The sequence below is a fragment of the Lemur catta genome, chromosome 2, assembly GCF_020740605.2.
Source record: "Lemur catta isolate mLemCat1 chromosome 2, mLemCat1.pri, whole genome shotgun sequence".
NCBI classification, from domain to species: domain Eukaryota; kingdom Metazoa; phylum Chordata; class Mammalia; order Primates; family Lemuridae; genus Lemur; species Lemur catta.
Window position 1 is genome coordinate 82,507,343 of NC_059129.1, and position 26,741 is coordinate 82,534,083.

Genomic DNA, 26,741 nt, shown 5'->3' on the forward strand with positions numbered 1-26,741 from the left:
GGAAAGAGAAGAAAGCAGCTGTCAAGAAAGGGTGGACTGAGACCAGCATCAGCAATTTCTTGGGAAGTGTACTTGGCACCAGAGCCCACGGTTCCACCTCTAATTTTAATACAAGATTTAAGGATGAGGTCAAAGTCATGAAATATATAAACAGCCTAAAACATCTAAGATTTAATCTATGACCACAACAGCCATTTTTCCTGGTCCATCCCCATAACATAGAGAAAACAGATGGATTCTGTAGTAAGAGGATGTTGGTGATGAGGTCGCCATTGTAGGTGTAAATAACAACTTATACACTCTCAGTGCCTGAGCTTATAGGCGAGAACTGGATGTATATATGACTCCGGAGACTTGTGAGTTACCTTGCTTGGGAATTCCAGGGATATCTTCAAAGGTGAGAGTCCGTAGTGAAGGTCGCCAGAATGCATATGACTCCACCAGGGCTTCCAAACCCATTCTAAAGGGAAGGGTGAGGATTGGGGTGGACAAAAGAAGTCTAGTTAGGAGCATTTGGAGCGTCCACCAGTAATAAGCATCTTCGCAAACAACAGTGGTATTGACAGTACCCCCTACACCGGCAGGTTAGGAGCCACAGGCAGGAAGAAATGCTTTGGGGATGGGCTACCATTCTGTCACCAGGAACTCGAGAGGATGGAAACCACCCAAGACACCTGTTAATGTTCTTGGAAAACTCAGCTGACTTGAGAGGATCAAAAGCTGTTCCTGTGGGCTAAGGAACTGATGGGGAGAGGGTCTATCTTGGCTGCTGCGAGTCCAAGGCTTTGCTTTGAGCTGAAGCGCACCTTCTCTTCCTGTCCTGTTAGTTCTCCCTCTGGTGAGGAAGACGTTACCACAAAAGCATGCCCCTGTAAGACCACCTCTTTTCTAAGAGGAATTTCTGCCCATAATTCAGTGCCTTGGCCACCAGCTCAGAGAAGCACTCATGCAAAGAAAACTGGCTTTTCTTTCAGGGGTACAATCTCCACCACACCTAGTGCAGCCAGGCAGGGTTCTTCCAAGGCTATCTGGTATATAGATTTAGTAGTAATATCACAATTTATTTTAAGGCCCCAAATACACGTAATGAATAGATACTTAAAGAGACAGGAAAAGTTGATTATGAACTATTTACATGACAAATGTATATTTTAAAGCAAGGGTAACTACTCTAAATCCATATGTAAGTCACTTCTTACCATAAGTGATTCAGAGTCTTCCCCTCTTTAGATTAGGTGACTAAGTCCTCTAGGTTCTAGGAATGAGGCCTTTCACCCAACCAGCCCATTCTCAAGACAGCACATCTGAGACCTCACCGCTCTTCCTTCAACCACCTGAGCCCTAAGCAATTTGTTAATCTAGATAACATTATGTTCTCCGGGAAACCTATAGCTCCACTGTAGGAAATGCTTGTTCCTGGGGTGTCCAATAATACCCAGACATCTCTTGTGATTGTCGGATATCTTTCATAGCTTGACTCAAGGTGCTACCTCCTCTGGATCCCCTGCACTCCAAGTCATGAACTGTGAACTAAGACTAGAGAAAACCACCACAGGAAGTCACTTAAAGCTCTCTCAACACCAGTGGTAAGTGATCCGTGTAGAGATAAAACTATCTCACACTACTTGTCCTTCTGTTCCAAGGTTTCACACACAAAATTTGCTTCCGTAGGGTTTCAGGCTATAGTTCCATTAATTTATTGATTTTTGTCCTCACTCTATGAAGGGCATGCCTCTAGTGACAGAAGGAGACAGCTGTGCATATGTGGATGGGTGGTGTATGTGCGTTCACATACTTGCACGCATGGACACATCCTTCATGAGTCCACATGTGGACCTGACCCATCTCTTAAGTTGCAGGTTCAAGGGGGAGCTGCTCTGGGACCACTTCAAAGAGACATCCACAGCCTCAACAAGTGCCAGTGTGGGGCTGCCAAAGAGGACAGAGGGGACCTGTACCTGCTTTACCTGGCCCTCAGTGAGAGGGAAGAACAGAAACTGGCTTCCGAAGTAAGCAATGTGCCACAGACACAGGATTATTTAGTGGTAAGGACACTGGATTGGGGTCAGGAGAATTGGGCTGGGGCTGCAACTCACTAAAACTCATTGTCTGACCTTAAGTCACTTTCTTAACCTCCGTAAACTTCAGTTTCCCACAAAGTGAGGATGGGATTACAAAAGCTCTGAAATCCCTCCTAGCTCTAAAGTTGTTTCACTCTAAGTGATTGTTTTTTCCAAACCAGACATCATCATATGCGTGGCCAAACCATAAGCCAAACCCAAGATCATACCACTCAATAATATCTTCTGTGTATTGATTCCTGGGCAGTTTGTCAGGCCCGGTAAGTCCCCAAACCCTACATTGCTGTGGGTTGTATTCAACGCTGGACTAATGAACCCTCGGTGCTGTTCAGCTGATTACCCTCTTTTCAGTTTATACCAATACGAAATTTTTATGGCTTTCTAGAAACAAGATTATTTTAAATGCAAAAGAATGTTAGGATACAGCTTTTTATTACCACACAGATGAGTTTTGGTAATGGTAGTTTTAAATATTAAAGATACCAAAGTGCCTATGGAGCAGTCCTGAGGGGAATTTACCAAGATAATTTATAAGCACCCACTGGACTTAGAAATTTATTAACTATAGAGATGTGCATTACTACATTATTTGCTTTAGCGATGTGAACTTTATTATGCAAATACAAATCCGTAAACCAAATTCTTGGGGAGAAGTTATTGATCATCACAAATGTACAACCCTAAGCTTTAGAGATGCTCCGAAGGTGACTTATCTACAAATGATCTGATTTGGAGCTATTGATATTTTTTCTGAGGCTGCCGTTTCACACTGCAAGTTCCAGAAAGGATTTCAGATATTTTGCAGGAAACAGTTATAAAATATTTATTAGCTGAATCTGGACTTTTTTAAAAAAGCCTTCATTTTCTCCAGTAATGGAGACTTTTCCCGTCTAGTTAAAGAAAAGATAAAAGGCACCTCCTGCAGGAGTGTAGCCAAGGCGATAATTTATACAAGATGCCTTTGAACAATTTCCACATTTTATCACCACCCTAATTTATGCTATCAAATGGCCAAGTTTATTTAGTAAAATGGTTATGTTTTTCCTGAAGTATTTAAAGAGAAGAAATTTTTGTACCTTCCTGAGTAAAAAATTTTATAGGGTCAAACCTAAGGCCTAACTGAAGAATGAAACTATTCTCAGCACATAAATTCTCTCTCACGTAGCAAATGTCTTGCAGGAGAGCTTTTAAGGGCCGAAGCTACTGATTCCTATAAAATACGCTGTGGAGCCATAAATAGCCAGAAAAGGATAATTTTTAATTAAAGCAAATTGTTTTATAAAGTTTAAACAATCACAAGTCCATGTTTATTTCTTGTCCTGCTCAATTTGTTTATTTCAGGTATGGGGGAGAAAATAAAAATAGTTTGTTTTAAAAAGCAGTAACAACAGCACAACAGAACTAGAAGAAATATATTGAATTTTTTCCCATGGGCTTTCTTCTCTATTAATATATTTTTAAAAATCCACCCTCCACCAAGTCTTATGTATAACCTAGGCTCTTTTTTAAAAAAAGGAAAATGCTACATAAATTACAAATGCTTAAAGCTGACCCATTCTCTCTTCTCCATATGTATCTTTTGCATGTATCAATGGAAAATGTTCAAATTAGATTTTTTAAAAGAAAAATAATGATTTATGGATATTTAGCATTTCAAAGTGAGCAGTAAATAACTTAACCTATGATAAGCAAGAAAAGTAATTTCAGTGAGGAAAAAGTTGAAACTTTATTTCACTGGCACGAAAGTTTTCTATAGGCTCAACAAGTGTAACCGGTATAAAGATATTATTTAGGCACTTGTAGAAAAATTAAAAATTTTTAATTTTAACAAAATTTAGAAAATGTTAAAACATAATTTGTTGTCTTCTGTACATCCATTAAAAAGTTTAAAAGTTTTGGAGTCAGGGAAGAAATAGTAGCAAGTACCACGGATGCCATGCCTACCTATTCCCAAAACAGCCAAAGAAATGGAAAAATCTATACCAAAGCTAGCCTTTGACCTCGCCATACCAAACACCAGGCCTAGTAGTTTATTTTCACCAATGCCACCGATTTTTTTCACTGACCAGATTTAAATAACCAAATGTCTTTTCATTATGCTGACATATCTAGAATTCTTCCTGAAAAGTTGTCATATGCATCTATCATCTCACTTCTTGTAGAAAGTTCATTCACTATCATTATCTGTCTGCAATTTACTTTTAAAAATATTTTTTAATTTCTTGCTTCAAAAATGAACTGACAGGGTATGAGCAGTTTGACCCCCAGGTCAGTAGCAGTGACGTCTCTGCTAGAGCAATCGATAGCTTGGACATAGCTCCTGGTTGTATATTCTCCAAGCCTGAGTACTGGCCCCCCCCTGAAAATTCATTGAGTTTTAATAAATTCCTTTTCTGCTTAAGAAAAAATAACCTGAAAGTAATGTGAGAGTCTTAAATGGACAAATACTATTTTGCTATAACAAAAATCACAAGATGATTCCATCGAGGCATTTGTCAAGGTAGAATAGGGGTCATCCCAAAGGTTCCTTTCAGTCACCTTACTAAGAAATCCTCTCTGGTTATTAAAGTATGATTCAATTTGCATTCAATTTTCAGAAACACTTCTGAAAAGCAAAGTTAACCAAGAGCTAATGTAACAAAACAAAAGCCAAGCAATTTTTTTCTCCATATTGAAATAGACATCTAAAAGGATATCAAATAATTTTAATATAGCACACAATTTTTATGTGTTAAGAATACTTGCCAAACTTTCTATAGAGTAAAGAATTTCAGAAGGAAGCCCTGCTATGAATCAGCCTCACTGACTCACCTGCACTAAGTTGAAGGCTACTCTACTCTCAGTGCATTTTAGTTGCATTTTAGTCCTCATGTTGCATGGTGTTTAAATGACACCAGTTCATATAAAGAAGACATCAAATTTCTGCAAGCACTTGAGTGTATTCTGAGAAAATGTCTCTATCATCCACCTTGCCCAATTAATCAACTGAAAGAGCTGAGAATCTGGATTGTTCTCAGTCTGAATTTTCAAATAAAATTGTTTCTAAAAATAATTAGGGTCATTTTGACTTCATGTAGACAGAGCCTATTAACACCAATTTTTCAAGGAGTATTAGAGTAATTTCAAGAGTAAAGTAATAAAAATTTCTCAAATGCTTCTTTTTAAAAATAAGCTGCTTCTGAAAACATTTAAATCAAAGCCTTACCCTGAAAAGGCATTTGGAGAATGTGAGTCTATTATTATTCTCTATTACTACTATTTTAGAAAATGTTGCACTAAACTGCATTGGAATAGAATCGTATCAATAAATTCAAAAACTCTTGGCATACCGACTAGGTGATCTGCTTTTTGATAAAAGTAATAGAGTGGAATTTATTATTGTAGCTTTCCCACTTAGTATAAACACCATAAAACACAACACAAAAAATAAACAAGTGTGTGGCTGTCAGCAGAGCCAAGACAAATCTGGAAACTAAAGAACATAAGCTCTCTTGGCAATCAGAAGTAGTTTCATATTCCAGCTGGAAATCTGAGTTAACAAGAGACCCCAACATACTCCACGGACAGAATCAATAGATAGTTGTGTCATCACTAAGGTAATTCTAAACCAATAGTAGAGGCACAAAGGATATTTACTTGGAATACGGCGGCCGCTGGGCCTTCAAGGCCCCTTCAGAAACAACACGCCGTGTACACCCTGAGAGCTTTTATCTTTACCTCAGCATCATGCGTGAAGAGTTCACCTTAGGGCACTCTACACCATTACATTCCAAAAATAAGTTACCTCTGAGGCCCAATAGTATCAACAAATTTAAATCCTCACCAGAAATGATTTCAATACCATGTCAGTAAATTTATCCATTTACTTTGTAATGAAAAATTCACAATAAAAAAATCAAATATATTTATCACAACTAGAATGTTCTTCACTGAGACCTACCTGTTACGCCCAGAGTCTCGGAAGCCTTTGGCAAATGGATTCCTATCTATCTTCAAGCGAGTAATCTGCAGAGTAGAAAAACAAATCATATCAAATGTCAAGTAAGGTTCTTAAAAACAGAAATGACCGCAGAACTAAATTAACTGTTAGAGGAAGCTATTGTTTACCTTTCTTCTATTCCCTAGGCATTTTAATATCCTAGCAGTAAATCTAAAAGAAAATTTCAGAAATCATCTAGAATATTCACCTACTATGAAAAAAACACTTCTCTACTCCTTTCCAATCTACATGAATATAATAGATAAGTTTGTTATGCTTCTAATATTCCCAGGGACAGAGATTCTAAATCATCTGTTGGTAATTAGCCCTATGTTTGACAATCCTCTGTGAGCTGAAGTTCTTCCTTTTAATTGTAGGATGTGGTTTAATCCTGTTTCTCTCACAATGGAGGTCATGTGGAACAATGAATATCCAACTTCTGTTTAACAGCGATTTTTATGCTTGAATATTGTTATGCTCCTACGCAGTCTTCTCTTCTTCAGAATTAGGTAATAATTTAATTTTCTCCTCTGTATTTTTCTTTGTCTCTCCTTTAATCTTCCTTGTGGCTCTCATTTGAAAGTTTTATTCTTTTGTCTTTTATCTGTGGAGTCCTAACCTGGTCAGAGCACTACAGTGAGTGTCTAACCAGTGGTAAGCACTACTTGAAGGTTTCAATAATATTAAATCCCGTACTACATGTAGTAGAAATAAATGGTGTTTTAATTTTATGTTTTAGCTTTTTAAAATAAATTTTATTGCTATATTTAAGGTATACAACATGATGTTATGGACTACATATAGATAATGAAATGGTTCCTATAGATAATGTTTTATTTTAACTAGAGTTATAATTTGTTGACTCACAATCAGCTGCTTGCCCACTAAGACATCAACATTTGGGGGCTGGGGGAATTGTTACAAATGGTCTAATCATCTCCATTAAAAAATTCTTTATTTTAGTTATGCCATCCTGAACTTAACACTAATAAATAACATTCCATCTGTTTCTTACCAGGTCTCTACTTTGCCCAGAGGAATTTACAGCCTATTTTCTAAGAGGCACATCATGCTTTGCTTTCTAAATTCCTTGGCTTAATGAACTCTGCAAAGTTAACGAACATACTTCTGATTGCACCATCTTGGCTAAGGACAAAAACTGTCGGATAACACTAAGGACAAAGAAAGGCATCTTTGGAAAGTCATCTGCAGCCCCCTATATTGCCTGTGCACGCTCTCAGCCATCCTCCAATCAGCCATGCAACACTTAAGACACATGTGCTCCATATGATATCGTCCTAGGATGTGGATAAAACTACATTATAAATGATATAATGAAAGGGTTGATAATTAATTCACTATGTCTGCCATTCTATAGTTGAAGCAATTCTTCTGTACAGATCATTATAGCTCAATTTTCTGTTCATTTCAATAAATTTTAAATAACATTATGTAATTTAAATATTCATTTAAAATACTATTTAAAGAATATAGATTTATATAATGATGCCTTGTCTAAATTGAGATATATCACTATTACTATTGCCATCATTTTTATACTAACATGACTGCATTTATTGAGGGCATATCACATAGGCTGTGCTAAGTTTTATGCATACTAAAATTATCAAAATAATTTTATGCATAGCTATTATTGCAATTTCATGTTTTCTTTTAAACTGAGGCTTAAGTAATTTTCCTAAGATCATATGGTTGCTAGCAGTAGAAACGGTCTGCGACCCTAAGTTGCAGAGCCCATGCTATTAACAACTTGGTGAGTCTGCTTACCAATTTTCCAGAAGTTATTAAAAATAATAGCCAGGAATTTAAAAGTGAATGTGATTCCATTTTATCTTTATCAATTTCCCCTCTAATTTTTTGCCATCTTAATCAACTCATCAATGTGCACTAATTGGCATTAGTCACCAACATGTGCCAAAAGCCCAAGGCATCACACTTACTGTACCACAGAGCGTAGGGGAAAATATACATAGAGGACAGTTAATTTATGTGTGTATGAGAGAGAAAGAGAAGACAAATTTGGGTTGTTAAAAGGGAACTAAGCACCTCTGCTATTTTCTCCTTGTGCATTATTTTTTTATCCCCCCAAAATCATTTTCTGTCCCTAATTATCTCTTCCGAATTATCTCTGGACCTTGTAAAGGTTATATTTCACGTTCCTTCCTGGAAGCCTGCATAAAAGAGTGGCGACGCGCGTGAGAGAGGACAGAGCAGTTTCGGCTGTGGGACTGGCGTCTGCGCACAGATGGCAACCGCTAAGCAGCTTGGCCCTAAAGACCACATGGGATGGCATCCAGATCTCCTACGCTTTACAACAGAAACCATAATGGAGAGATTATGAAGACTTATATTTTTAACTGCGATGTATATACATGTAAAGAGAAGTAGAGATCTAAAACAATTCTGCTGACCGCTGAAATTGAAAAAAAAATCGACCACAGAGCACATCAGCCTCCATTACATGGCTATTCCTTATGAAAACTAGCTGGGGTTGCATGGATTACATATTTGCCTCCAACTCAATTCTCCACCCACTTGACACATGTAGACACAGCCTTAAAGAAATACATATATTTCCTCACACAGAAAAGAAATAGTTCAATTCTCAAACTGTTTATAACTTTGTGAAAGGATTCCTCCACAATTGCTGATCTCTCAGACTACGAGCATGTACATCACTCTCTATTACAAAATTAAAGCATATGTTGAAAGCAATTGCCCTTTTTGTATATATACCAAAATGACCATACAGGATAAACGCTTCTGAAATATTTCTCACAATTCATGGGCTGTAGTTTTAAAATAAGGTGAGCTACCAAATCCCATGCTCTACAATACAATTCACACTTTTATATTTTACATGTCTATTTCCTGGGCAGTAATCATGCTTTCTAATTTCAATTATGACATCATGATTCAATATCTCAAAATGGAAAGTAAACCTATACTATCAGTCATGAGACACATTCTTGTCTACAGAAGTTCTCACTAGAGTAGCCTTACTTGGGGAATCATGGATAAAGAATTGTTATTACTATATACACACACAGACACACACACACACACATGCTTTCTCTTTGTATGTCACATATGGCAAATGCTTTATGATAATTTATAACATTTAGATATAGTGAGGACAGCTAACTTCCTATGTATACCTGCAATGAAAAGTCTAGAAAGATACCAATTCTGAGAATAATACCTGCTGATTCTGATAGGCAGTGACAGTTGTGAAGACAGTTTCTGGAAAGGAGAATGCCTTCACTCCTTCCCCAGAGGGAACAGGCTTGACGGGAGAAAGATCATCTCCACAGTCTTTACGGATGACGTGTACTCGCGGCTGGTATTTGTGCATAGAATGCAGAATAATCTGTATCAAAGAAAGAAAAGCCAAATTTATCAGGAACCTCTGTCCAACCTCAACACCATGACTAAATATGTAATGTGTAAAGTAAATTCTTGCTGGAAATTAACATTTCCAAGGATGCAGATTTTATTCCAATTTAATAAAATATATTAGCATTGAAGAGGGAAGGCTAGGAAGCTTTTTTTGTAAAATGTACATAACAATACAAAATAAAAATCACTATTTTAGTGAAACCCTGTGTACAACCACATGAACTTAACATCAAATTTTCTGTTGCTAAAAATACAGGAATAAATCCTTAAGCATTTTATTTATAATGAGCCCAATGGAACACAAAGTCCAAACCAATAAAACTAAAAATGAGATTGAAATGATTACTTAAATTGCACCATAATCACCCTCTAAAAATAAGTATTTGCACACAAGGTTTTCTTCAGAGGGAATTTTTCCCTAATCAGTGACTGCATATGTCTATTCAAAGGCAAAGGGGATTCTAAGGACACACCAGCATCTGCTTTGTATGTGGCTCACAAAGTCTCTGGTTTGCCAGGAGAGCCCTGTGTCCATTCCTCCATCACAAGGCGGCTTCCAAAACTCAGACTCCCAAGAATGGAAACGCTGGCTCTCTCAGACTCTGCTGGGGAAATCTGATAATATGCTTCAACTACCTTCTACCCAATGGTTCTACTTCTGAGAATTTACCCAAAGGAAATATTCCAAATTCAGAAAAGCTTTTCGTGTACAAAGATGTGCATCACATTATTTACGACAGCGGAAGAACTACAATATATCAGCAGGGTTGAGGGCATCTTGTAGATATTTGGATCCGGTAGTTATTTTACTTTTTTTCCAGAGATATGTTGGGAAAAAAGAATAGGCGAGGGGAAAGCTGAGGTCTGCTTCCTGCTCTCTAATTGGGAAGGCACTCCCCTTCCCTGTTTGATAGGCAGGGCTTTGTGTGACATTACATTTGACATATTTAAGTATGAAAAAACTGACATTAATACTCCAATTTATAGATAAGAAGCTAAGGTCTACACGAGCAAGAGAATTCTGAATCCTCAGGGCTGGACCCAGTCCCTTGGCCCACAGCTGGTCTTCTCCCCACCACGTTTATATGCATTCATTATGAATACATATTTTGCGAGCAGGCGTTATCACTGGACTAGGCCCAAAGAGGCAGCCGATTAAGTCCCAACTCCCCAACTGGCGTTTCAGAAGTTTTGACTTTAACATACTCTTTTAGATATGAACATAAAACAGCAAATGACCAACAATATAATAACTGTAAATGTTAACCCTACTTTTCCCCCCTCCCTCTTTATTTCTCAAAATAACATTCACTTGATATCTTGTGGAATAGGAGAGCTTAAGGGGGAAGTCTTCCTTTTCTCCGAATTCAGAAACAAAATGCCAGCGGTAAGCAAATAACAATGAACAAAATAATAGCATTTATAAACCAAAAATAAGTGCATAGCCAATTCCAGAAGATTGGACTGACTTGGAATGAAGGAAACAAAAATTTTATGGGTTTCTGTTTACTAGTCAATGAAAAGTAGGTTTTTGTTTTATGAACACTCTGTTCTCTCAAGCAGATTTTTCTATGGAGTTATATATATTTTTAACTTTTATTTGTTCATATCCTTACAATATTTCAAAAATGACTTCAAGTGGGGTATATTGGGTAGGGCACAGAAATGGTTGATGTTTATGCCTATGTCTGCACATTAAGGAGCAACTGCCAATAATACCCTGAAGATTATTCAAGCTAAATAATATATTTTCAATATTACCTAGGAAAATTTAGCATATCCTTGGAAATGTTTAGGGAATACTAAACAAGCCTCAGTTTTTCTTTATAAGATAGCATTATTGGCTGTCTAATAAACTGTCAAACTGATAATAATGAGTGGTCAATAATGTTTTGCTTATTTAATAGAACAAGCAGACCCAGAATTTCTGGCCTTATAAACAAGCGGACCACAATGATACTGTCCATCACATTATCTGATGGGTATGTTCTATGCTCTCTGTTCTGTTTAGGTTTAGATGGAGAATTATTATTTTTTTTTTTTTTTGGCCTTACCTATTAACACAGACAGACACATGGATCTATGTCCACAAACACAGAGTGCTTTCCCATGTTCAGGCTAATACATGTTTTTCTACTTTAAAGATGCTAGATTTGAGTCCGAAGAAGCATGATACTGTTTATTTCTGATATGATGAGTCGAAAGTGCCTGAGGTTTGATTGACAGACAGCTGCATCTAGTCTTACAGAACAGCTCAATAGGAAAACACTCCCTGCTGCCTGGAAATTTTCCAGATGACCTGAATTCCCATGATGGAATTTGTCAAGCAAAGGACCAAGGGGAAACAGATAACAAAAATGTGGCTCCCTGCAAGTTTTGGGGATAGCAGGTACTGACTCACTTCAAATGGTAGGGGGTCAAGGCTGTAACAATGAATCACAAACACCATAGCAAGGTGGCCCTATTTCTATTTTACACATGGTGCTATATATAAAGCACTCCTTATAAACATGCACTCATTTGATTCACTCAAAGTTTTATGATTCCAATATAACCCATGAGAAAACCAAGCCTTACAGAGTGGAAGTGACGTGCCCACAAACACAAATGTGGCATACCTCGGCCATTGCAAGTTCCTTCCACCAGCGAGACCTCCATAACCTCCCCTATAACATTTTGTTTCTCCATTTGATTCTCAAGGAGAAATGGAAAGAGAGTGAGTATAGAGTCCTCTGCAGCTGGGGGCACAGGCCCTCCCACAGGCCCCTGGCTGTAGCTGTCTGGAAATGCTTCCTTCCAAAGCACCCCAGCACTGGAGTTATGACTCTTGCTGAGGTTTAAAGTGCACCATTACCTATTAAATGTCTTCTAATTTTTCAGGGAAATTCTCACCTAAATGTTTCCTTTCAGATGGGAATTTCCAGGTGAACAGGGAAACATACACATGATGAGGAGGAATTACCCTACCAAAGCAAACTAACCATCTGCACATAAGTAGCCCAAGGACCAGTCTTGGTTTGTATAAAAGCCAGCATAAAGCTGGCTATGGATTCCCCAAGGATCAGGTAGGGATTATAAAGTCTTCACAACATTCAAAAATTAGCTGTGGAGTGGTGGGACATTTCCACTCTGGACTCTCACCAAATATCCCTGATATTTGGACAGCTGAAAAGTGACTTTGAGGAAAGCCACAATGGCACACCATCTCATGTCTCATGTGATCCTAGGTCAAGTCCTAGCACTGCAAGGATTTGATTCTGCAACCACTTTGTGTTAAACTAATAAAAGTCTTAGGTCTACATGGAGTTCTCAAGTCACTATGCTGCACACTTGCACATCTTTAGTAGAGTAAAACTGGGAACTAAGAAGAGAAAAAAAGGGAAGAAAGCAATTTAGAAAGCAAATAAAATCACCTCTCATTTGAGTCTACAGCTTTATTTGAGATTAGCTTTATTTCCATTAGAATGGGGGGAGGTGCCGTGCTGGGGGTGGCAGAGGGAGGAACTTCAAGCACGTAAGGGCAGAGGGGTAGGTCCACAAGAGTCTCTGTATCAGGAAAGGGACTAATGAGTTAGAAAATCCTATCATAATGGCACTACTGTCTTTTTAAACCCCGAGTCACAATCAACAATAGAATTAGAAACAAATTACTAATCTCTAATCTAGTCTCTTCTGAGGTCATCAAACTGAGTAAATAAACACAACAGATACTTTTTTCACAAAGTCTTCCCAGTCTCTCCTGGCTGGGGTATGGTGGCATCCGTACTTCTCTAAACTGGCAGGATGTGAACCTGTGTGCACATCTTCTCTCCCCATCCAGGCTAGAAACTCACCAAAACACAGACCATGGCTTTGTGTCTTTTACCACATTCTATAGTCTTCAAAAGTGTTTTTAAAATGAATAATAGAAAAGAGCACTTTCCCTCCTACATTCTCCTCTACTATTAACTAGTACGTACATACATGTTTACCATTTGCAAAGGCAATTTCCTTGCTTCCAAATTGCACAAATATATCTTTCTTCCTTTTCCCACACACATCAATTACCCCCATTTATCATCCTGCCACAACCTCGAAAGAGAAATTTCACTGGAAGACAACACACACTTCTCTATATTTTGCCTGTTTTCTGCTATGTTTCTGATTTTCCTAATAGTAAAATATTTTATTATTTAGGGTTAGGTAATCAAATTTCAATTTTTAATCTATTCTTTTGTGCTTTAAACAAATGCTGTGTGATAGTTAATTTTATGTCAACTTGGCTAGGTCACAGTCCCCAGATATTTGGTCAAACAGCAGTCTGGATGTTGCTGTGAAGGTATTTTTTAAAAGAGATGAACATTTACATCAGTAGGCTTTCAGTAAAGCAGATTACCCTCCATCATCTAGGTGGGCCTCATCGAATCAGCTGAAGGCCTTTAGAGTAAACAGACTGAGATCCCCGAAGGGGGAGCTCTCATAGCAGACTACTTTCAGACTTAAGCTGCAACATCACTTCTTCCTTTGGTCTCCAGTCTGCCAGCCTGCCCTACACATTCTGGACTTGCCAACTCCTACAATCTGGTGAGCCAAGTCCTTAAAATCAATCAATCATTTTCTCATTCTCTTCCCTCTCTCTCTTTCTCACCACACAAATACACACACACTCCCACACACATACACCCTATTTCTGGAGAGTGCTGTTTTAAATAAAGTTTAGTGAAATTACAAAGTTAAAATTATATAGGTGAATAAATTACTAGATATATGTCTAATATTTGACACATCAGATATTAGCTATAAGGCCAATAATTTGAACTGAAAGAATTAGAACTGTAAAATGATTATAGTAATTTAAATTACTAAGACATTTGAAACTTATATATGATAATATACAGTTCTTAGGTCCAATTATCTCTTTAAAACATATATTCTTAAACTATAGAACTCAGAAAAGTATAGTATACTTAGGTTTTGACAACAAGTAACACTAAATGGCATTTACTCTAAAATTTTCTATTCCAAAAAAAAAATCAAAAACCACTCAATGGATGTTCTGCCAACATTTAAGTCAGCTCCCTCAGTGAGACGAAGAAATCAGTTTAATTTCACTGAGGTCACGTGAAAAATAATTGTGACAGCTTGGCTGTGTTAAATTATAAAAATAAAGCATAAAAAGATGGGACACAAAGTAATGCACTAGAAAATAGGACATGAAGTTGGATTCAGAAACCAAAATCTACCATGCTATTTTTCTGTTTTAAATCTGAAAAGGCAACAATCAATAGACAAAAAGCACTGGCAATGTGAGATTTTACTAGATGTACCTTAAAACATCTAGATACTGCATTTGTACCACAATGAAATTTGTACTCGAATGTTTTCATTAAGATCAATTCCTTAAGATATTGTCTAGCAACTTGCAAACCATATCCTGTAATCACTATATTACTAGTTTGTGACAGTTCGCATTTTTGTTTAAAAAGATTTTCTCATAAATATGCTATCTTTATGTCACACTTTGAGAAACAAACAAGTTGGTGTTTCTTTTATGTAGGATATATTCTTCAAAAGGCATTTCAATCTTGCCGCTATTAAAACCTACTCAAATAACAGAAACCTAATAAAAATGCTAGCCTTGAACACAAATCAGCATGTATCCAGAGTTACTTATTTATCAAAATAATAATGCATAAATCTTGCCTAGGAACATACTGAATAAAAATTAATAAAGTGTTAAAAATGTATTATTGAAATGGCTGAACTTTGACTTATGTATCATGTTTCAGCAGTTTTAGGAATAAAAGGAAATTATTGTTGTAACATATTTTGACACATTAGATGTTATTACAAAACAATTGGGAACTTGCAGAAGGAACACACAAACAGTATAAGCCTGGGCAATTACTGAGAAGCAATGAGCCTCAGCTGGGAAAAGAGCTAGACGCAGACAGGACACAATAAATCATTATCCCTGTTAACCTAACTCCAAAGTATTCATAGTCAGAGCATAATAATTAGCACCTCATGGGATTTCACACAAATGTTTTGGCTAAAAAAGTCTCTGCCTTGGGTACTTTCATTCCAGTACAAATGCAGTATCTAGTTTAAACCTATTAAATGCCTTATAATCCAAGTCTATGCAAATATAAACTTTATTTTGTGCAAACTATGCATAGGCTGATCAACCAAGAAACAAATATTATGATCTTAGAAGTGTCCATTTCCTTCCAGTAGATGTAGTACAGTTAGATATCCCTGTGCCATCCAATGGAGATGCATTAGACAGGCCGTCTACTCACATGGCCTTGGTCATCCAGTTCATTGTTGGTGAGCTTCAACTTGTCGAAGCTGATCACTTGTCTCATCCAAGTCTCCCCCGAGGCAGGCGAGTCCGGATGAATGTACACCCGGGGTGGCACAGGGGAGTCAGCATTACCCGCCACCATCCATTTAGAGCTGTGGTAAACATACCTACAAGGTAATGACAAGGCTCTCAGTGTACTGTCTATGCATTTCTTGAAATTTCCAACTCAGTAAAATCAGACAAAATGTATACTCCTTTTTTTTTTCAGATCTAAAATCAATTGATTTCCTCTTGACATCCAAAATAAGATTTCGAGCATTTTTCAGAAACTTTCTGAGGCAGCAATGGCTTATTAGAAACTCAGGGCTTACTGAAAAATGTGCACACTGTCACCACCGTAACTACAAGGATCTTAATTCTTATGAATCACACTTATTCACATTAGACATTCCATCTGTATTCTGATATTTTCCATTTTCCATCTGGATATTCAGCTGAAATGAAGAAATTATTGAGTTGTCAAGCCCACCTTTAAGTAAATCTCAAAAATACTTGAGAGTTATATCTACGTGAGAGTTATATATCACAAGCCTGTTTCAAAAACTGTCCTCTACTTCCTTCAAGATCACTTCCCATTTTAGGCTATCTATAGGCTGATGAGATAGACAGTAGAAAGGCAAGAGGAAATTGTCAAAAGTTCTAGGAACTTTTATTTTAATAGAAAAAAAAGTTTTATCTGTTATCATTTAAATTATTTTTTCTAATGCTATGACACTATATATTGAGGACAAGGTGTTCAGTTAAATTTAAAAATTTTGTATTATCATAAAATGTAGGTCTTTATCACCTGTCTTTCTTTATTGACTATTCTTTCAAATAGTTTTCAAATACTGCTAATCAAAAAATAAATCAAACTTTGAAAATGATGGCATTATGTAATTAATTTTACTTTTCTAATTAAGAGACAGACATTCTATTGTTTGTTTATATGTCAAATATATTCCGTAAGAATAATACATTTAAATAATATTTCAAGTAATAAAGAAGATCTTAATATTTAACCCTATATTCAGATTACCATTTATTAATATTAATTTAAAATAAAATAAAAAACTAGAAACTAGTGTATTGATGAAGAAAAGAGTATAAAATAAAATTACATACTTAGATGTTTCTCTTCCATTTGTGTGTTAAAATATAGCATACAGTTTAAAGCAATAATTTGCAAGCAGTCTCAGAAAATTCTGTGTAGTCTACAAATCTCCTTTTTAAAGAGCATGAAACATTTTCTTAACATCTTGTTTTAACTGTGATCACATATTTCATTTTAAGCTCAATATATCTTTAATTCCCTTTTAACATATCTTTAATTCCCTTTCATTTAGAAAAATACATATCATAAAATTAAGAAAAGTTTTTTTTAATAAAACCTTCCTTTCATTGGTATAGTATAATTTCAATCAATAAATTCCTAACTGTGGGCCTTTATGAATATTAATTTTGCATTCTAATAAGTGACAATCATTTTTAACTTGATCAAATGCCACTCTTGAATCAAAGAACAAGCAATTTTTTTTCTAACACTGCTGAAAAAGTTGGAAAATAAAATGAAAATCTCAGAAATGCAAGAAAAAAACTGCACTGTAGAAGTGAACTGGGTTACTACCAAAATAAATAGAGTAACATGCTCTATCAAAACCTTGAAGAAGTATGCATATTGAATAGTTCAAAACTCCATACCCACTGAGAGAATAAATACTACATGTTACACATTCTTTACAGAACATACTAAGACAAATGCTAAAAACAAATTTCTTCTTGGGAAGCAATGTAAATGAAAGCAAATTTATGTTTTAAAATTTGATATTTTAAAATCTGGTGTCCTAATATTAATTTGTGAAATTTCCCTGCTTTCTGTGAGAGTAAATAAGAATCAGTTAAATAAAAAAAAAAAATCCAAAATATAGGGAAAAGATCTGGAGAAAGACATAGGAGACAACTTTAGAAAAGAAAGGGATAATTTCTAAGCTCATTAAGAATATTATCTTCCTCAGCACAAAACCCAAGTTGGAATATAGGTTTTAAACCAAGTATATTTAAAGAATGAACTTCGATGCCTTCTAGCTTCTGTCATGCAGTAGATAATTTTAGCAAAACTCCATAATGACTTAAATAAGTAATACAATGTATACACAAAACAAATAATAAAACTGTCCTTTTCATTACCCATTTTTGTAGGATTTCATATGCTCATATACTAATTAAAATATGAGTATTTTTGACATCATAAGCCTGTTTCAAAAAAACTCCCTAAATTTTTTAAAGTGTTAAAAACCAAATCTGATTTCATTTAAAAACTTGCTGAACACTCTGTTCCTTAAAAACAAGAAACAAAGACCAAAATTTAAAATGGCATCTTCTGATCTTCCAAACACTTAAAACCTCCTTATTTAAATGTTAGCATTTTTAACACTTCAGAAAAATAAAAAGCAGTGTCACTGAAAATTGCTGATTTGCTTTCTTGCAGAAGAAAAAGAGCAAAGGTTGGTTTAAAGAACATGTATCTTTTCAAAGTTTACTTCGTCCCCACATAAATATATTCTCTTTCAAAATCAACATATTATAAAGGTTTTTAAAAAAGTTATTACGTTAACTATCAACTAAAAAACAAAAGAAAGGTAATATTTAACTACCAGTTTAGAGATATCTTAATATCATAATAAATTATAAGATTTTATTTTTCTTTCTTGTAGAAACCTTAAATAATTTTCTTAAATTAAAAAAGCCTACAGACATGATCTTGAACATAACAACATAAAGGGAATTTCTGTGACGATCAAAAAGATCACAAAGAAAATATAACATATCCTTTAATATAAATTATATCTACAAACTTTTCATAACATTTTCTCTCAAAATTCTAAGGGACATGTGAGCCAATATAAAAGATGCATTTAGTTTAGCAACACCAAACTATCCCCATTTAAAAGTCCTTAATACTTAAAAACATTACTGTATGTATTAAAAGCAAACAAAAATTAAGCTTCCACGTTTGCTACAAGAGAAGGCACAATCTGGGCTGCTGGAACCCATGGGTGTTGGATTATGGATCTGGAAATTCTACAGACTTCTGGAAACAAAGATCACAGTCCCCACAGACCAAACAAGTACTAGCCTACAAAATTCTAGCAGTTCTCTTATTGCCCTGTATCTAATCACTGTACCTGTATCTTTTGTTGTCCACTGGCACAATATCCATGGCAATGTAATATTGCTGGTGAGGATCTAATCCTGAGATCTTCACTCTCATTGCTGGAAACATGCGCCTATTTATAAGGGAGGGGAGAAAAAGCGTTTGGGTTTTTTGTTTGTGATTAAGGACAGAGAATGAATAAGCAAAGAAACCTCTTGAATCTTTATTTTTAATATGGCAAAATTATGGCATTCACTTTGGTAATATAATTCAAGGAGTCAGAACATAGGACACATCAAAACTGAGGTTTTTAAATGTAATTTGTTGCACCCTATGTACATGTGTTCCATGTTTACTGAAATGTCAGTATAGTTAAAAGTAAAAGAATTGTAGAGTAATGGCACTAAAGAAAGCACTTTGTTTTTTTAAAAAACAAAATGCATATTTACTTTAATAATACAAATAATAAAATGTACCAAATGGTAGAAATAAAAAAATTGAATTTCTGAAAGTGATAAAATATATTATAATGTGAAACTTTAAAAGGGTTATAAAAAACCACAAGGAGCCAATGTGCCATGCTATAACCAAACAATATGTTCTTTATTGAGACAGGACTTCCTGTCTGCAGCATGGTAAAGGTGAAGTGCAAAAGTTGCTCTAAATTTGAAAGGTATAGTAAAACTTCTTTATTGAAAGCAGAAACTAAACATAACGTATATTTACCAAATCATTCCTTCCCCCCCATACCTGGAAAATGCTTTCTAATTTAACCACACACTCAAAACTTTGCTAATTAAAACAAATGAAAATCTGCATTTCTTTTGGCTTCCCAGAGATGTATATCAAAGGAGATGCTAAAGTAAATGCACCCATCTCTTTAAAAAGGCACAGCAGCAAAGAATGCAACAGCGAATAATTGTATATGAAAAACAAACTCAGGGGTTCTTTTGTAAAAAATTTTCATCTAATGATTTATGTCTAGGACCCTTCCAGTTAATCTAATTTTTGCTAATTTAACCTATAACACAAATTTTAGTACTGTTATTTACCAATTTTTTCTATAACAATAATACTATTAAAGACCACTTCCAGAGAAAAGAAAGTCCATTATTCCTAACTAGGCATGAGAACAGTTTAATATGCTGGCTGTTTTAGTGTTATTTCAGTGCACCTGTAAGATAAAGAGTAAAGGTCTTTAACTACATCCTTTATAAGACAACTGTTGCTTTGTGTTGTTGAAGACTGAATTTGGATCATTAATAAAAGCTCTGTGAAAATGTAGAAGGTAGCATATGGATTCAATAAAATATGTTTTTGTAATTTCTAATAAGTTTGGATACTTTTATGCTATCCAGGTTTTTACCATGTGTACTCCCTGAAAGAATTGTGTGTGCTTTCTAACTAACGTCGTTCCTTTTAAGGGAGCATGTTATTCAGATTTCATTGCACTAAATGAACTGAAAACTTTAAAATGCAAATATTTCTGCGCCTACCTCAAATTAACATGATCTGGCCAACAAATTCCTTTATTCTGCTAACAGAGGAAAGTGCAAATTTCACTTTTAAAAAACCGACATAATGTCTTATAAATTTTTTTTTTTTTTTTTTTTTTTTTTTAGTATTCTTCAGCAAATCAGGCTAATGTGTTGGATTCCACTTAGGAAAAAAATTTAACCAGGCACTGTGAATCTATAAACAGGAAAGTTTTTTTAAAAATCACGGTAATTATTCTTGTAGCTATACAGTATTAAACATGTATTACGGGTGATTCCAGTGATTTTTTTTATCTTAGTTTAATATAAAAATAGCACAACCCTTCCTGTTTTCATATTGCGAGGAAATCTTTTGATAAAGAACCAGCCTGGAAGTTTCAAATATGAAAAAGCAAACCATCGTTTACTGAAGAGTTAACTGTGTTTAAAAAATAAAAAAAGAAAAGAAAAAAATGAAATTTGTTCCCTAAATCCAGAACTGATAACTAGAGCCTAAATAAATGCTTGGACTGCTGTAAATATGACCTCGAATCTGTAACTACACGGAACATCAACCGCGACAGCTGTAGCATCGGCGGCGACAGCAATTTTTCCCCTGGCATTCAACCAGAGAGAGGTCGGGCTGTTCCCCTCGCTGACTGCTCTCGTGGTAGATATGCAAAGCCAGCCTCTAAAGTGAACCACCGTCCCAGGCCTTGTGCTGCAAGTCCAAAAATGCTAACCAGAGCGCCCACGCGCTGCAGGCCCTTCTTCTTCCCAACCCTCTCCTTTGATCTAGGGATGGAGTGAGACCAGGGCCCAGGGTGCTGGGGGTGGACGGGGCGGCTTCTGCGCCAACTCGCCCTTTACCTGCCCGCCTTGGTGATGATCATCTCCGTGCCGATCTCGTGAAAGCGCTTCCAGAGCTCAGCTCCCTGCAGATCCACCCGAGGAGCCTGCGGCGAGGGCAGCGGGGTCCCGGGTGGGGCCAGGGCGGGCGCCGGGGACCCCTTTGGGGAGCCTCCCGGGGACGGCAGAGGGGAAGCGCCCTGCAGGAAGCCATCTTCACAGCCGCCTGGACAGCAAAGGACCGAGAGGGGAAACCAGTGAGGGGTCCAGAGGGGAAGCCGGCCGCGGAGATGGACTCTCTCGGCTGGTGGCGGGGGAGAGGAAAATGACCGGGGGGAAAAGGGAAAGCTCTGGTGCCATCGGGTCGAACAGGCCCATTGTTAAGACAGTGTGGTCTGTCCGGCCCCTAAGTCCCGAGCCCGGGAGAGGCGCGCAGGCCGCGTCCACCTCACCCACTGGGCCTCCGCGGGGCAAAGGCCCCAGCAGAAGAGGTGTCACGCCGCCGCCAGGGTCTGGGACGCATGCCCGACGGAGTCTGAGATGAGCTCCACAGTGCAGAGTCCCCAGTGCAGCCCCAGACACAACCCGCGCCCCAAAACGCACGTAGCAGACGCGCCGGGCGTCCGGGACTCTGATCCCAAGACTCTGGGCCTCCCTTCGCTATAGGCGTCTCAGGCGCCTCGCTTTGGGCCGGACCGGAGGCACCCTCTAAAAGGCTCTGCAGATTCCGTTCCCGCCAAACTCCCCGGCCGGCCTACGCCTCTACCCAAGCAGGGAAGCCGCTAGAAGAGTGTGAAAAGCAAGCCGGCGGTCGCCGTGGGCCGTGGCAGGATTCTAGCGAGAAGGGAAGGGAACGGCTCAGCTACCCCCGGGAAACCACGTTTGCAAATACGCCGCCCTCTTCCTGGTTTGCACAAACGGTTTAGGGCATCCGTTCCGGTTTCGGGGGGGTTATGCCGTCGCTCCCCCACCCCCGCCCCATGCTTTTAAAAGTTAGTAAAGAAAAAGAGCACCCATTGGCTGGAACCCCAAGGGAGGCAGATGCAGGAAGCACAGAGCTGCGCCGCCCGGCGCCGCAAACTGCTGCGGCTGCAGGCGCGGGTCGCCGAGTGGGCGGCGGCTGCCTACGAGACGAGGCTGGAAGCGGCATTTTAACCGTCTGGAGGGTGACCAGGTTGCGCGCCGAGCTTTGCGCCTGACACCCGCGGCCAGTGCGCTTGTGGCTGAGTTGCCTCGTTCACGTAGGGACACTGCTCGCACGCACACCCACAGACTCGCAGAAGTTCAGGTTCCCGGCGGCAGTGTGGGCCAGCGGGACCCAGGAAGGGACGCGCCAAGGAGAAGTTAAGCGGGAAGGGGCCGACTCACCCGCAGCTCCACGCTCCAGGTCTGCGCAGCTCCGGGCCGGCCCGGACGCCGCCCCAGCCGGCAGCGGGAGCGCAGCGCAGTCCTCTCCCTCAGAGAAGCCTTTTTCGCCCGCGCTGTTGCCGCGGCTGCAGCCTCCGTCGTCCGCGGCCCCGGCCGCCTCTTCTGTGCCCAACTTTCGCCGCTTCTTTTGAAGCTGCTGCTGCTTCTCGGCGCCGATCAGCGCTTCCACGGAGAAGGCGTGCGCCTTGAGGCTTAGCATGCTGCACGGCGAGCCCCTCCGCTTCTCGGCCATCCCCGCCGCCCGGCGCCCGCCCGCCCCTCTCTCATATACACCCACGCGGGCACACGCACGCACTCGCTTTTCTTCCCCACCAAAAATCGAACTGCTCTCGGGGCCTCCCGAGATCTGCCCCCTGCCCCGCCGCAGGCAAAAAACAAATTTGGCGTTTCCTCTTTCTCGCTCGTGTTGGGATCCGAGGCACCAGCGACGCGCCCGCCAAGTTTCCTTCCCTCGGTCTCTCGCGCGCGCTCTCACTGATGCACTCCTTCGCTCCCACCCCTTCCACCTCCTCCTGCTGCTCCAAGATCTGCCTCGACTGATGCGCCAGAGAGGACTAACATGGGTAAAAAAACACTCTGTGGACACAAATTAGGGATTGTAATTGAAATTTGTTGCCTTGATCTGTCAGCACTTCCAGGCAGGAGAGCGGTGGGAAGAACTTGCTCATTAGTGTCAATAAAGCGGTGTGGGTGGAGCTTGGGGCCCTGTCAATCACCAAGACGGCCGACCAATCAAGAGGCGCTGACTCCGCGCAGCCCGCGCCCACTTCCTTACATGGTTGCGAAAAACTAGGAGTGAAAAGCGCCGCCGTCTGGCTTGGATGTGCCAGTCCCTCGCGCTGTGAACCCGGTCGGTCTTGGAGCTCGTATCCCAGTCTAGCCCTGGAGTCTCCAGCTTTCTTGCCCAGGACCTAGAAAGGCGGAGGCTCCTGGCTTCAAACCCAGACATTCACCAAGTTAGAACATCAAGAATCTTTCAAGGAACCTTAAATTCCCGTCCCATTTCCGTATCACTTAATGTTACTATGACTCGGAACATTTGGGGAGGTGTGGAGTATTCACAGCTACAAGGCCCCTCCTTTCTCATTTAAACATTCCTGAGTTTAGTAGCACCCAGTTTTTATCTGCTATGGCACTAGGCTTATTGAAGTTTTACTACTGTGAGATTTTTCTTGAGGGAGACAGGTTCAAAAATATGTAAATCCTTTATACTTAGGAATGCAAAATGTTACATTAACGCTCAGTCCCTCTTATAAACCAGCCAGAAAAATCATGCCCTTTCCAGAGCCTCCCTTTTCTTTTAGAGTGGTAATTATTTTAAAACGTAAGCCAAGAGATTGTCATTCTGTATGTCTTTAATGATATGGACAATTTTAAAACCCCTTAAAACTTCTCAAAGTGAAATTAGTTTTAAGACGCAATAAAATTCCCCACTAAAGATTTTTCTCTGTGATTTAACGTAACTTTGTATTTTGTCCTGCTTTTGACAATTTACCACATTTATCTCAGGCTTTTAAGGAGTCAACTTGTTTTTTTAAAACAAATTCAAAAGAAGGTAGAGCTTTTTAATTGAATGAGACCAAACATTTGTACATACAGTTATTTTGTAGTTTCAATTCGACATTTTATTAGGATTAACAAAAATATGTTTGGTGTGAACAGAACAAATCTCATGTAGAATAAAATTAATAATGCATATTTCTATTAATCTTCGGTGTAAAATACACGACAAAAGATCGCTTTTTGGCTCTTTCTCGTTCAGTTCAACCTCCACAACCATTTGCTGAGCGATTACCTCGGACTTCTCTGTAAACTTTCGGTAGAGTAGCTTCTGGGAGTAGCTTTGCCTCTGGGGTTTTCTTTTCACCGCAGCTAGGGGGTACGCGCGGTTCCTCCGAGTCCGGCCAGCGCGGCAGCACCGGGAACCTAACCCGCGGTACCCAGAGGCACGTGCACGCCGCCCAGCCAGGCCTAGCAACCTTAGGGTCAAAAAGGACTCTGTCATTTCCTTACCGAAGAGAGCTCTTTTAAACGCTTGAGAAACAAACTCTACTGGAAGAAATTGTTCTGCTTTTTTTTTTTTTTAAAGCTTTGGACCAGTTTGGGGCTGTCGGGTCATAGGTGGGCCTCCAAGCTCCGCGGTACCCCAGGCCTATATCATAGCCTAAAGAATAGGCGTAAACCCTGTTTCTGAAGCTCGGTCCAAGGCAGGCGCGGGCGGCAGAACGCAGAGGGGCCATCTGGAGAGCTTGGGCTGGGAGTGGGAGTGGGATGAGGTTGTGGGGGTGGACTTGGCAGGAGTCTAAGCCCGAAGCTCTGTAGGGCTAGGGCGCCTGAAGCCCTAATCTGCTGCCTGAGAAGACAGAGCGCCCCGCCCCGGGCCCAGGCTCTTGTTGACCCGAAGGAGGAGCGACCTGCTTGCTCCTCAGAGTGGCCCTTGCAGCCTTGGAGACTTGGCGGCGCTGTGGCCCAAAGGTGGAGTCGCCGGAGCCCTAAGGCCAACTTGGGCCCGGCTGTCGGGGTAAGGGGGAGCTACTGGTTCCCAGAAACTGCCAGGGGCAAACATGGTTTCTGATGTGAAGCCTATTCTGTGGATGAGTTCTTGTCTTTTTATATGTCCCGCAGCTCAAATTGATTTAGGAAGGACTGCACAGGCCCACGGGCGCTCTCAGGATAACACAGCAGCGAGCCCTCCTCTTTTCCTCCTCCACTTCTTTCGCTTTTACCCTTGGCAGCAGGCTCCAGAACGCGCGGACACCCGGGGACTGGTGACCGCATAGTCGACAAAATGGAAAGCCTGGCCTCATCGACGTCCGCGATGCTAAACAGAATGTAGCCCTTAGAAATAATCCAAGTGTGTACGGGGCGCCCAGGGCAGGACAAGGGCACTCGCCCCTTAGTCTTGGCTACCAAAAATCACAGCTGTGGAGCCGCGCCGCCGCTCGTCGCCTCGGACTTGCGCTGAATTTGGCTCAAGCTCCCGGACCGCGCAGGACCACCTAACCCTATCCCCATCCAGGAACAATGGGTCGCAGACTGCAGCCCACCACGACCCTAGCCCCTGGGGGAGGGGTGTCGAACCTTTCCTGGGCACGAGAGGGAAAGAATCCCCAAGTTGACTGACAGGCGGAGTCGCGGCCTTCAGAGTGATGGAGAAGCCATCACCCTAGCAAGGCCTTCCCTCAAAAGCGCGGCACGCTCTTGCCAAGGCAGAGCCAGGCTCTTGCGCTTTATGAGTCGAAAGAACAAAGAAAGGGAGGACAGGGCACATATTAGCCGAAAGAGAGGTCGGCGACGCGCGGTCGTGCGTGTGCGCGTGTCCATATGATTGTGTACCCGTCCGTGCATGCGCGTATGCACCTGTGCAGGTGTAAACTTGGTGGATGAGGGGGTCTACGTATCGGGGAGTGTGTGCCTCCTATCGTTTTAGGAGAGAAAATATCTTTTCACAGTATGAGCTACGCTAAGGAAACAATTAAAACTCAAATAAACTGTCAGGCCTCTTGCAAGAGCAGCCAGCCGGACTCTATATCAAATAAAAGTCACTCAGAGAAGAACATTAACAGAATGAGTCAGTCTCAGGGACTTGGGGAGAAACAGAAGGACAGAAGATCCATGAGGGTCCTGATCTGGAACAAGGGTACACTGTGGAATCCAAGCCTCACCAGAAAGTAACACTGACTGTTGAGGGGATGGACTTGTGAAAAGCATATCCGGTCTCTTCTTTATTTTTCTTGGTGCGGTTTGAAATTGGACAGTTCCGAAAGATTCTTTTTAAAAAAACTCATTCTCTCTGTTGGCTCCCACTGTGTATTTTAGCCTGGAGCCTGTTTACATAGCATTGATATATATATACACGTATGTATATATCTAGTTTGCTATTTGACCTTACCTGACTTATAAGGTATTTGTATTTTATTTATAAATAATTGTCTTTTTAAATTCTAAATTTAAAAGCCCTAGGGGTCAGAACTTCAATCTCTAGATAGACTGATTTTGTTTCTTTCACATTTGACAATCGCCTAAGAGT

At 39.6% G+C, this 26,741-nt stretch overlaps 1 protein-coding gene across 1 annotated transcript in view; it reads right to left on the minus strand.

Moving 5' to 3' along the window:
* The window catches only part of TBX18 (T-box transcription factor 18), a 29,490-nt gene extending 6,128 nt beyond the window's left edge, over positions 1-23,362 (minus strand). Inside the window, exons 1-7 of the mRNA XM_045542272.1 lie at positions 22,652-23,362; positions 21,305-21,509; positions 18,991-19,092; positions 15,762-15,933; positions 9,284-9,451; positions 6,022-6,086; positions 366-460 (exon numbers count right to left, since the gene is read on the minus strand). Coding sequence (XP_045398228.1) covers positions 366-460; positions 6,022-6,086; positions 9,284-9,451; positions 15,762-15,933; positions 18,991-19,092; positions 21,305-21,509; positions 22,652-22,943 — 1,099 coding nt within the window. The 5' untranslated portion in view covers positions 22,944-23,362. The remainder of the gene's footprint in view (positions 1-365; positions 461-6,021; positions 6,087-9,283; positions 9,452-15,761; positions 15,934-18,990; positions 19,093-21,304; positions 21,510-22,651) is intronic.
* Positions 23,363-26,741: the final 3,379 nt, after the last annotated feature.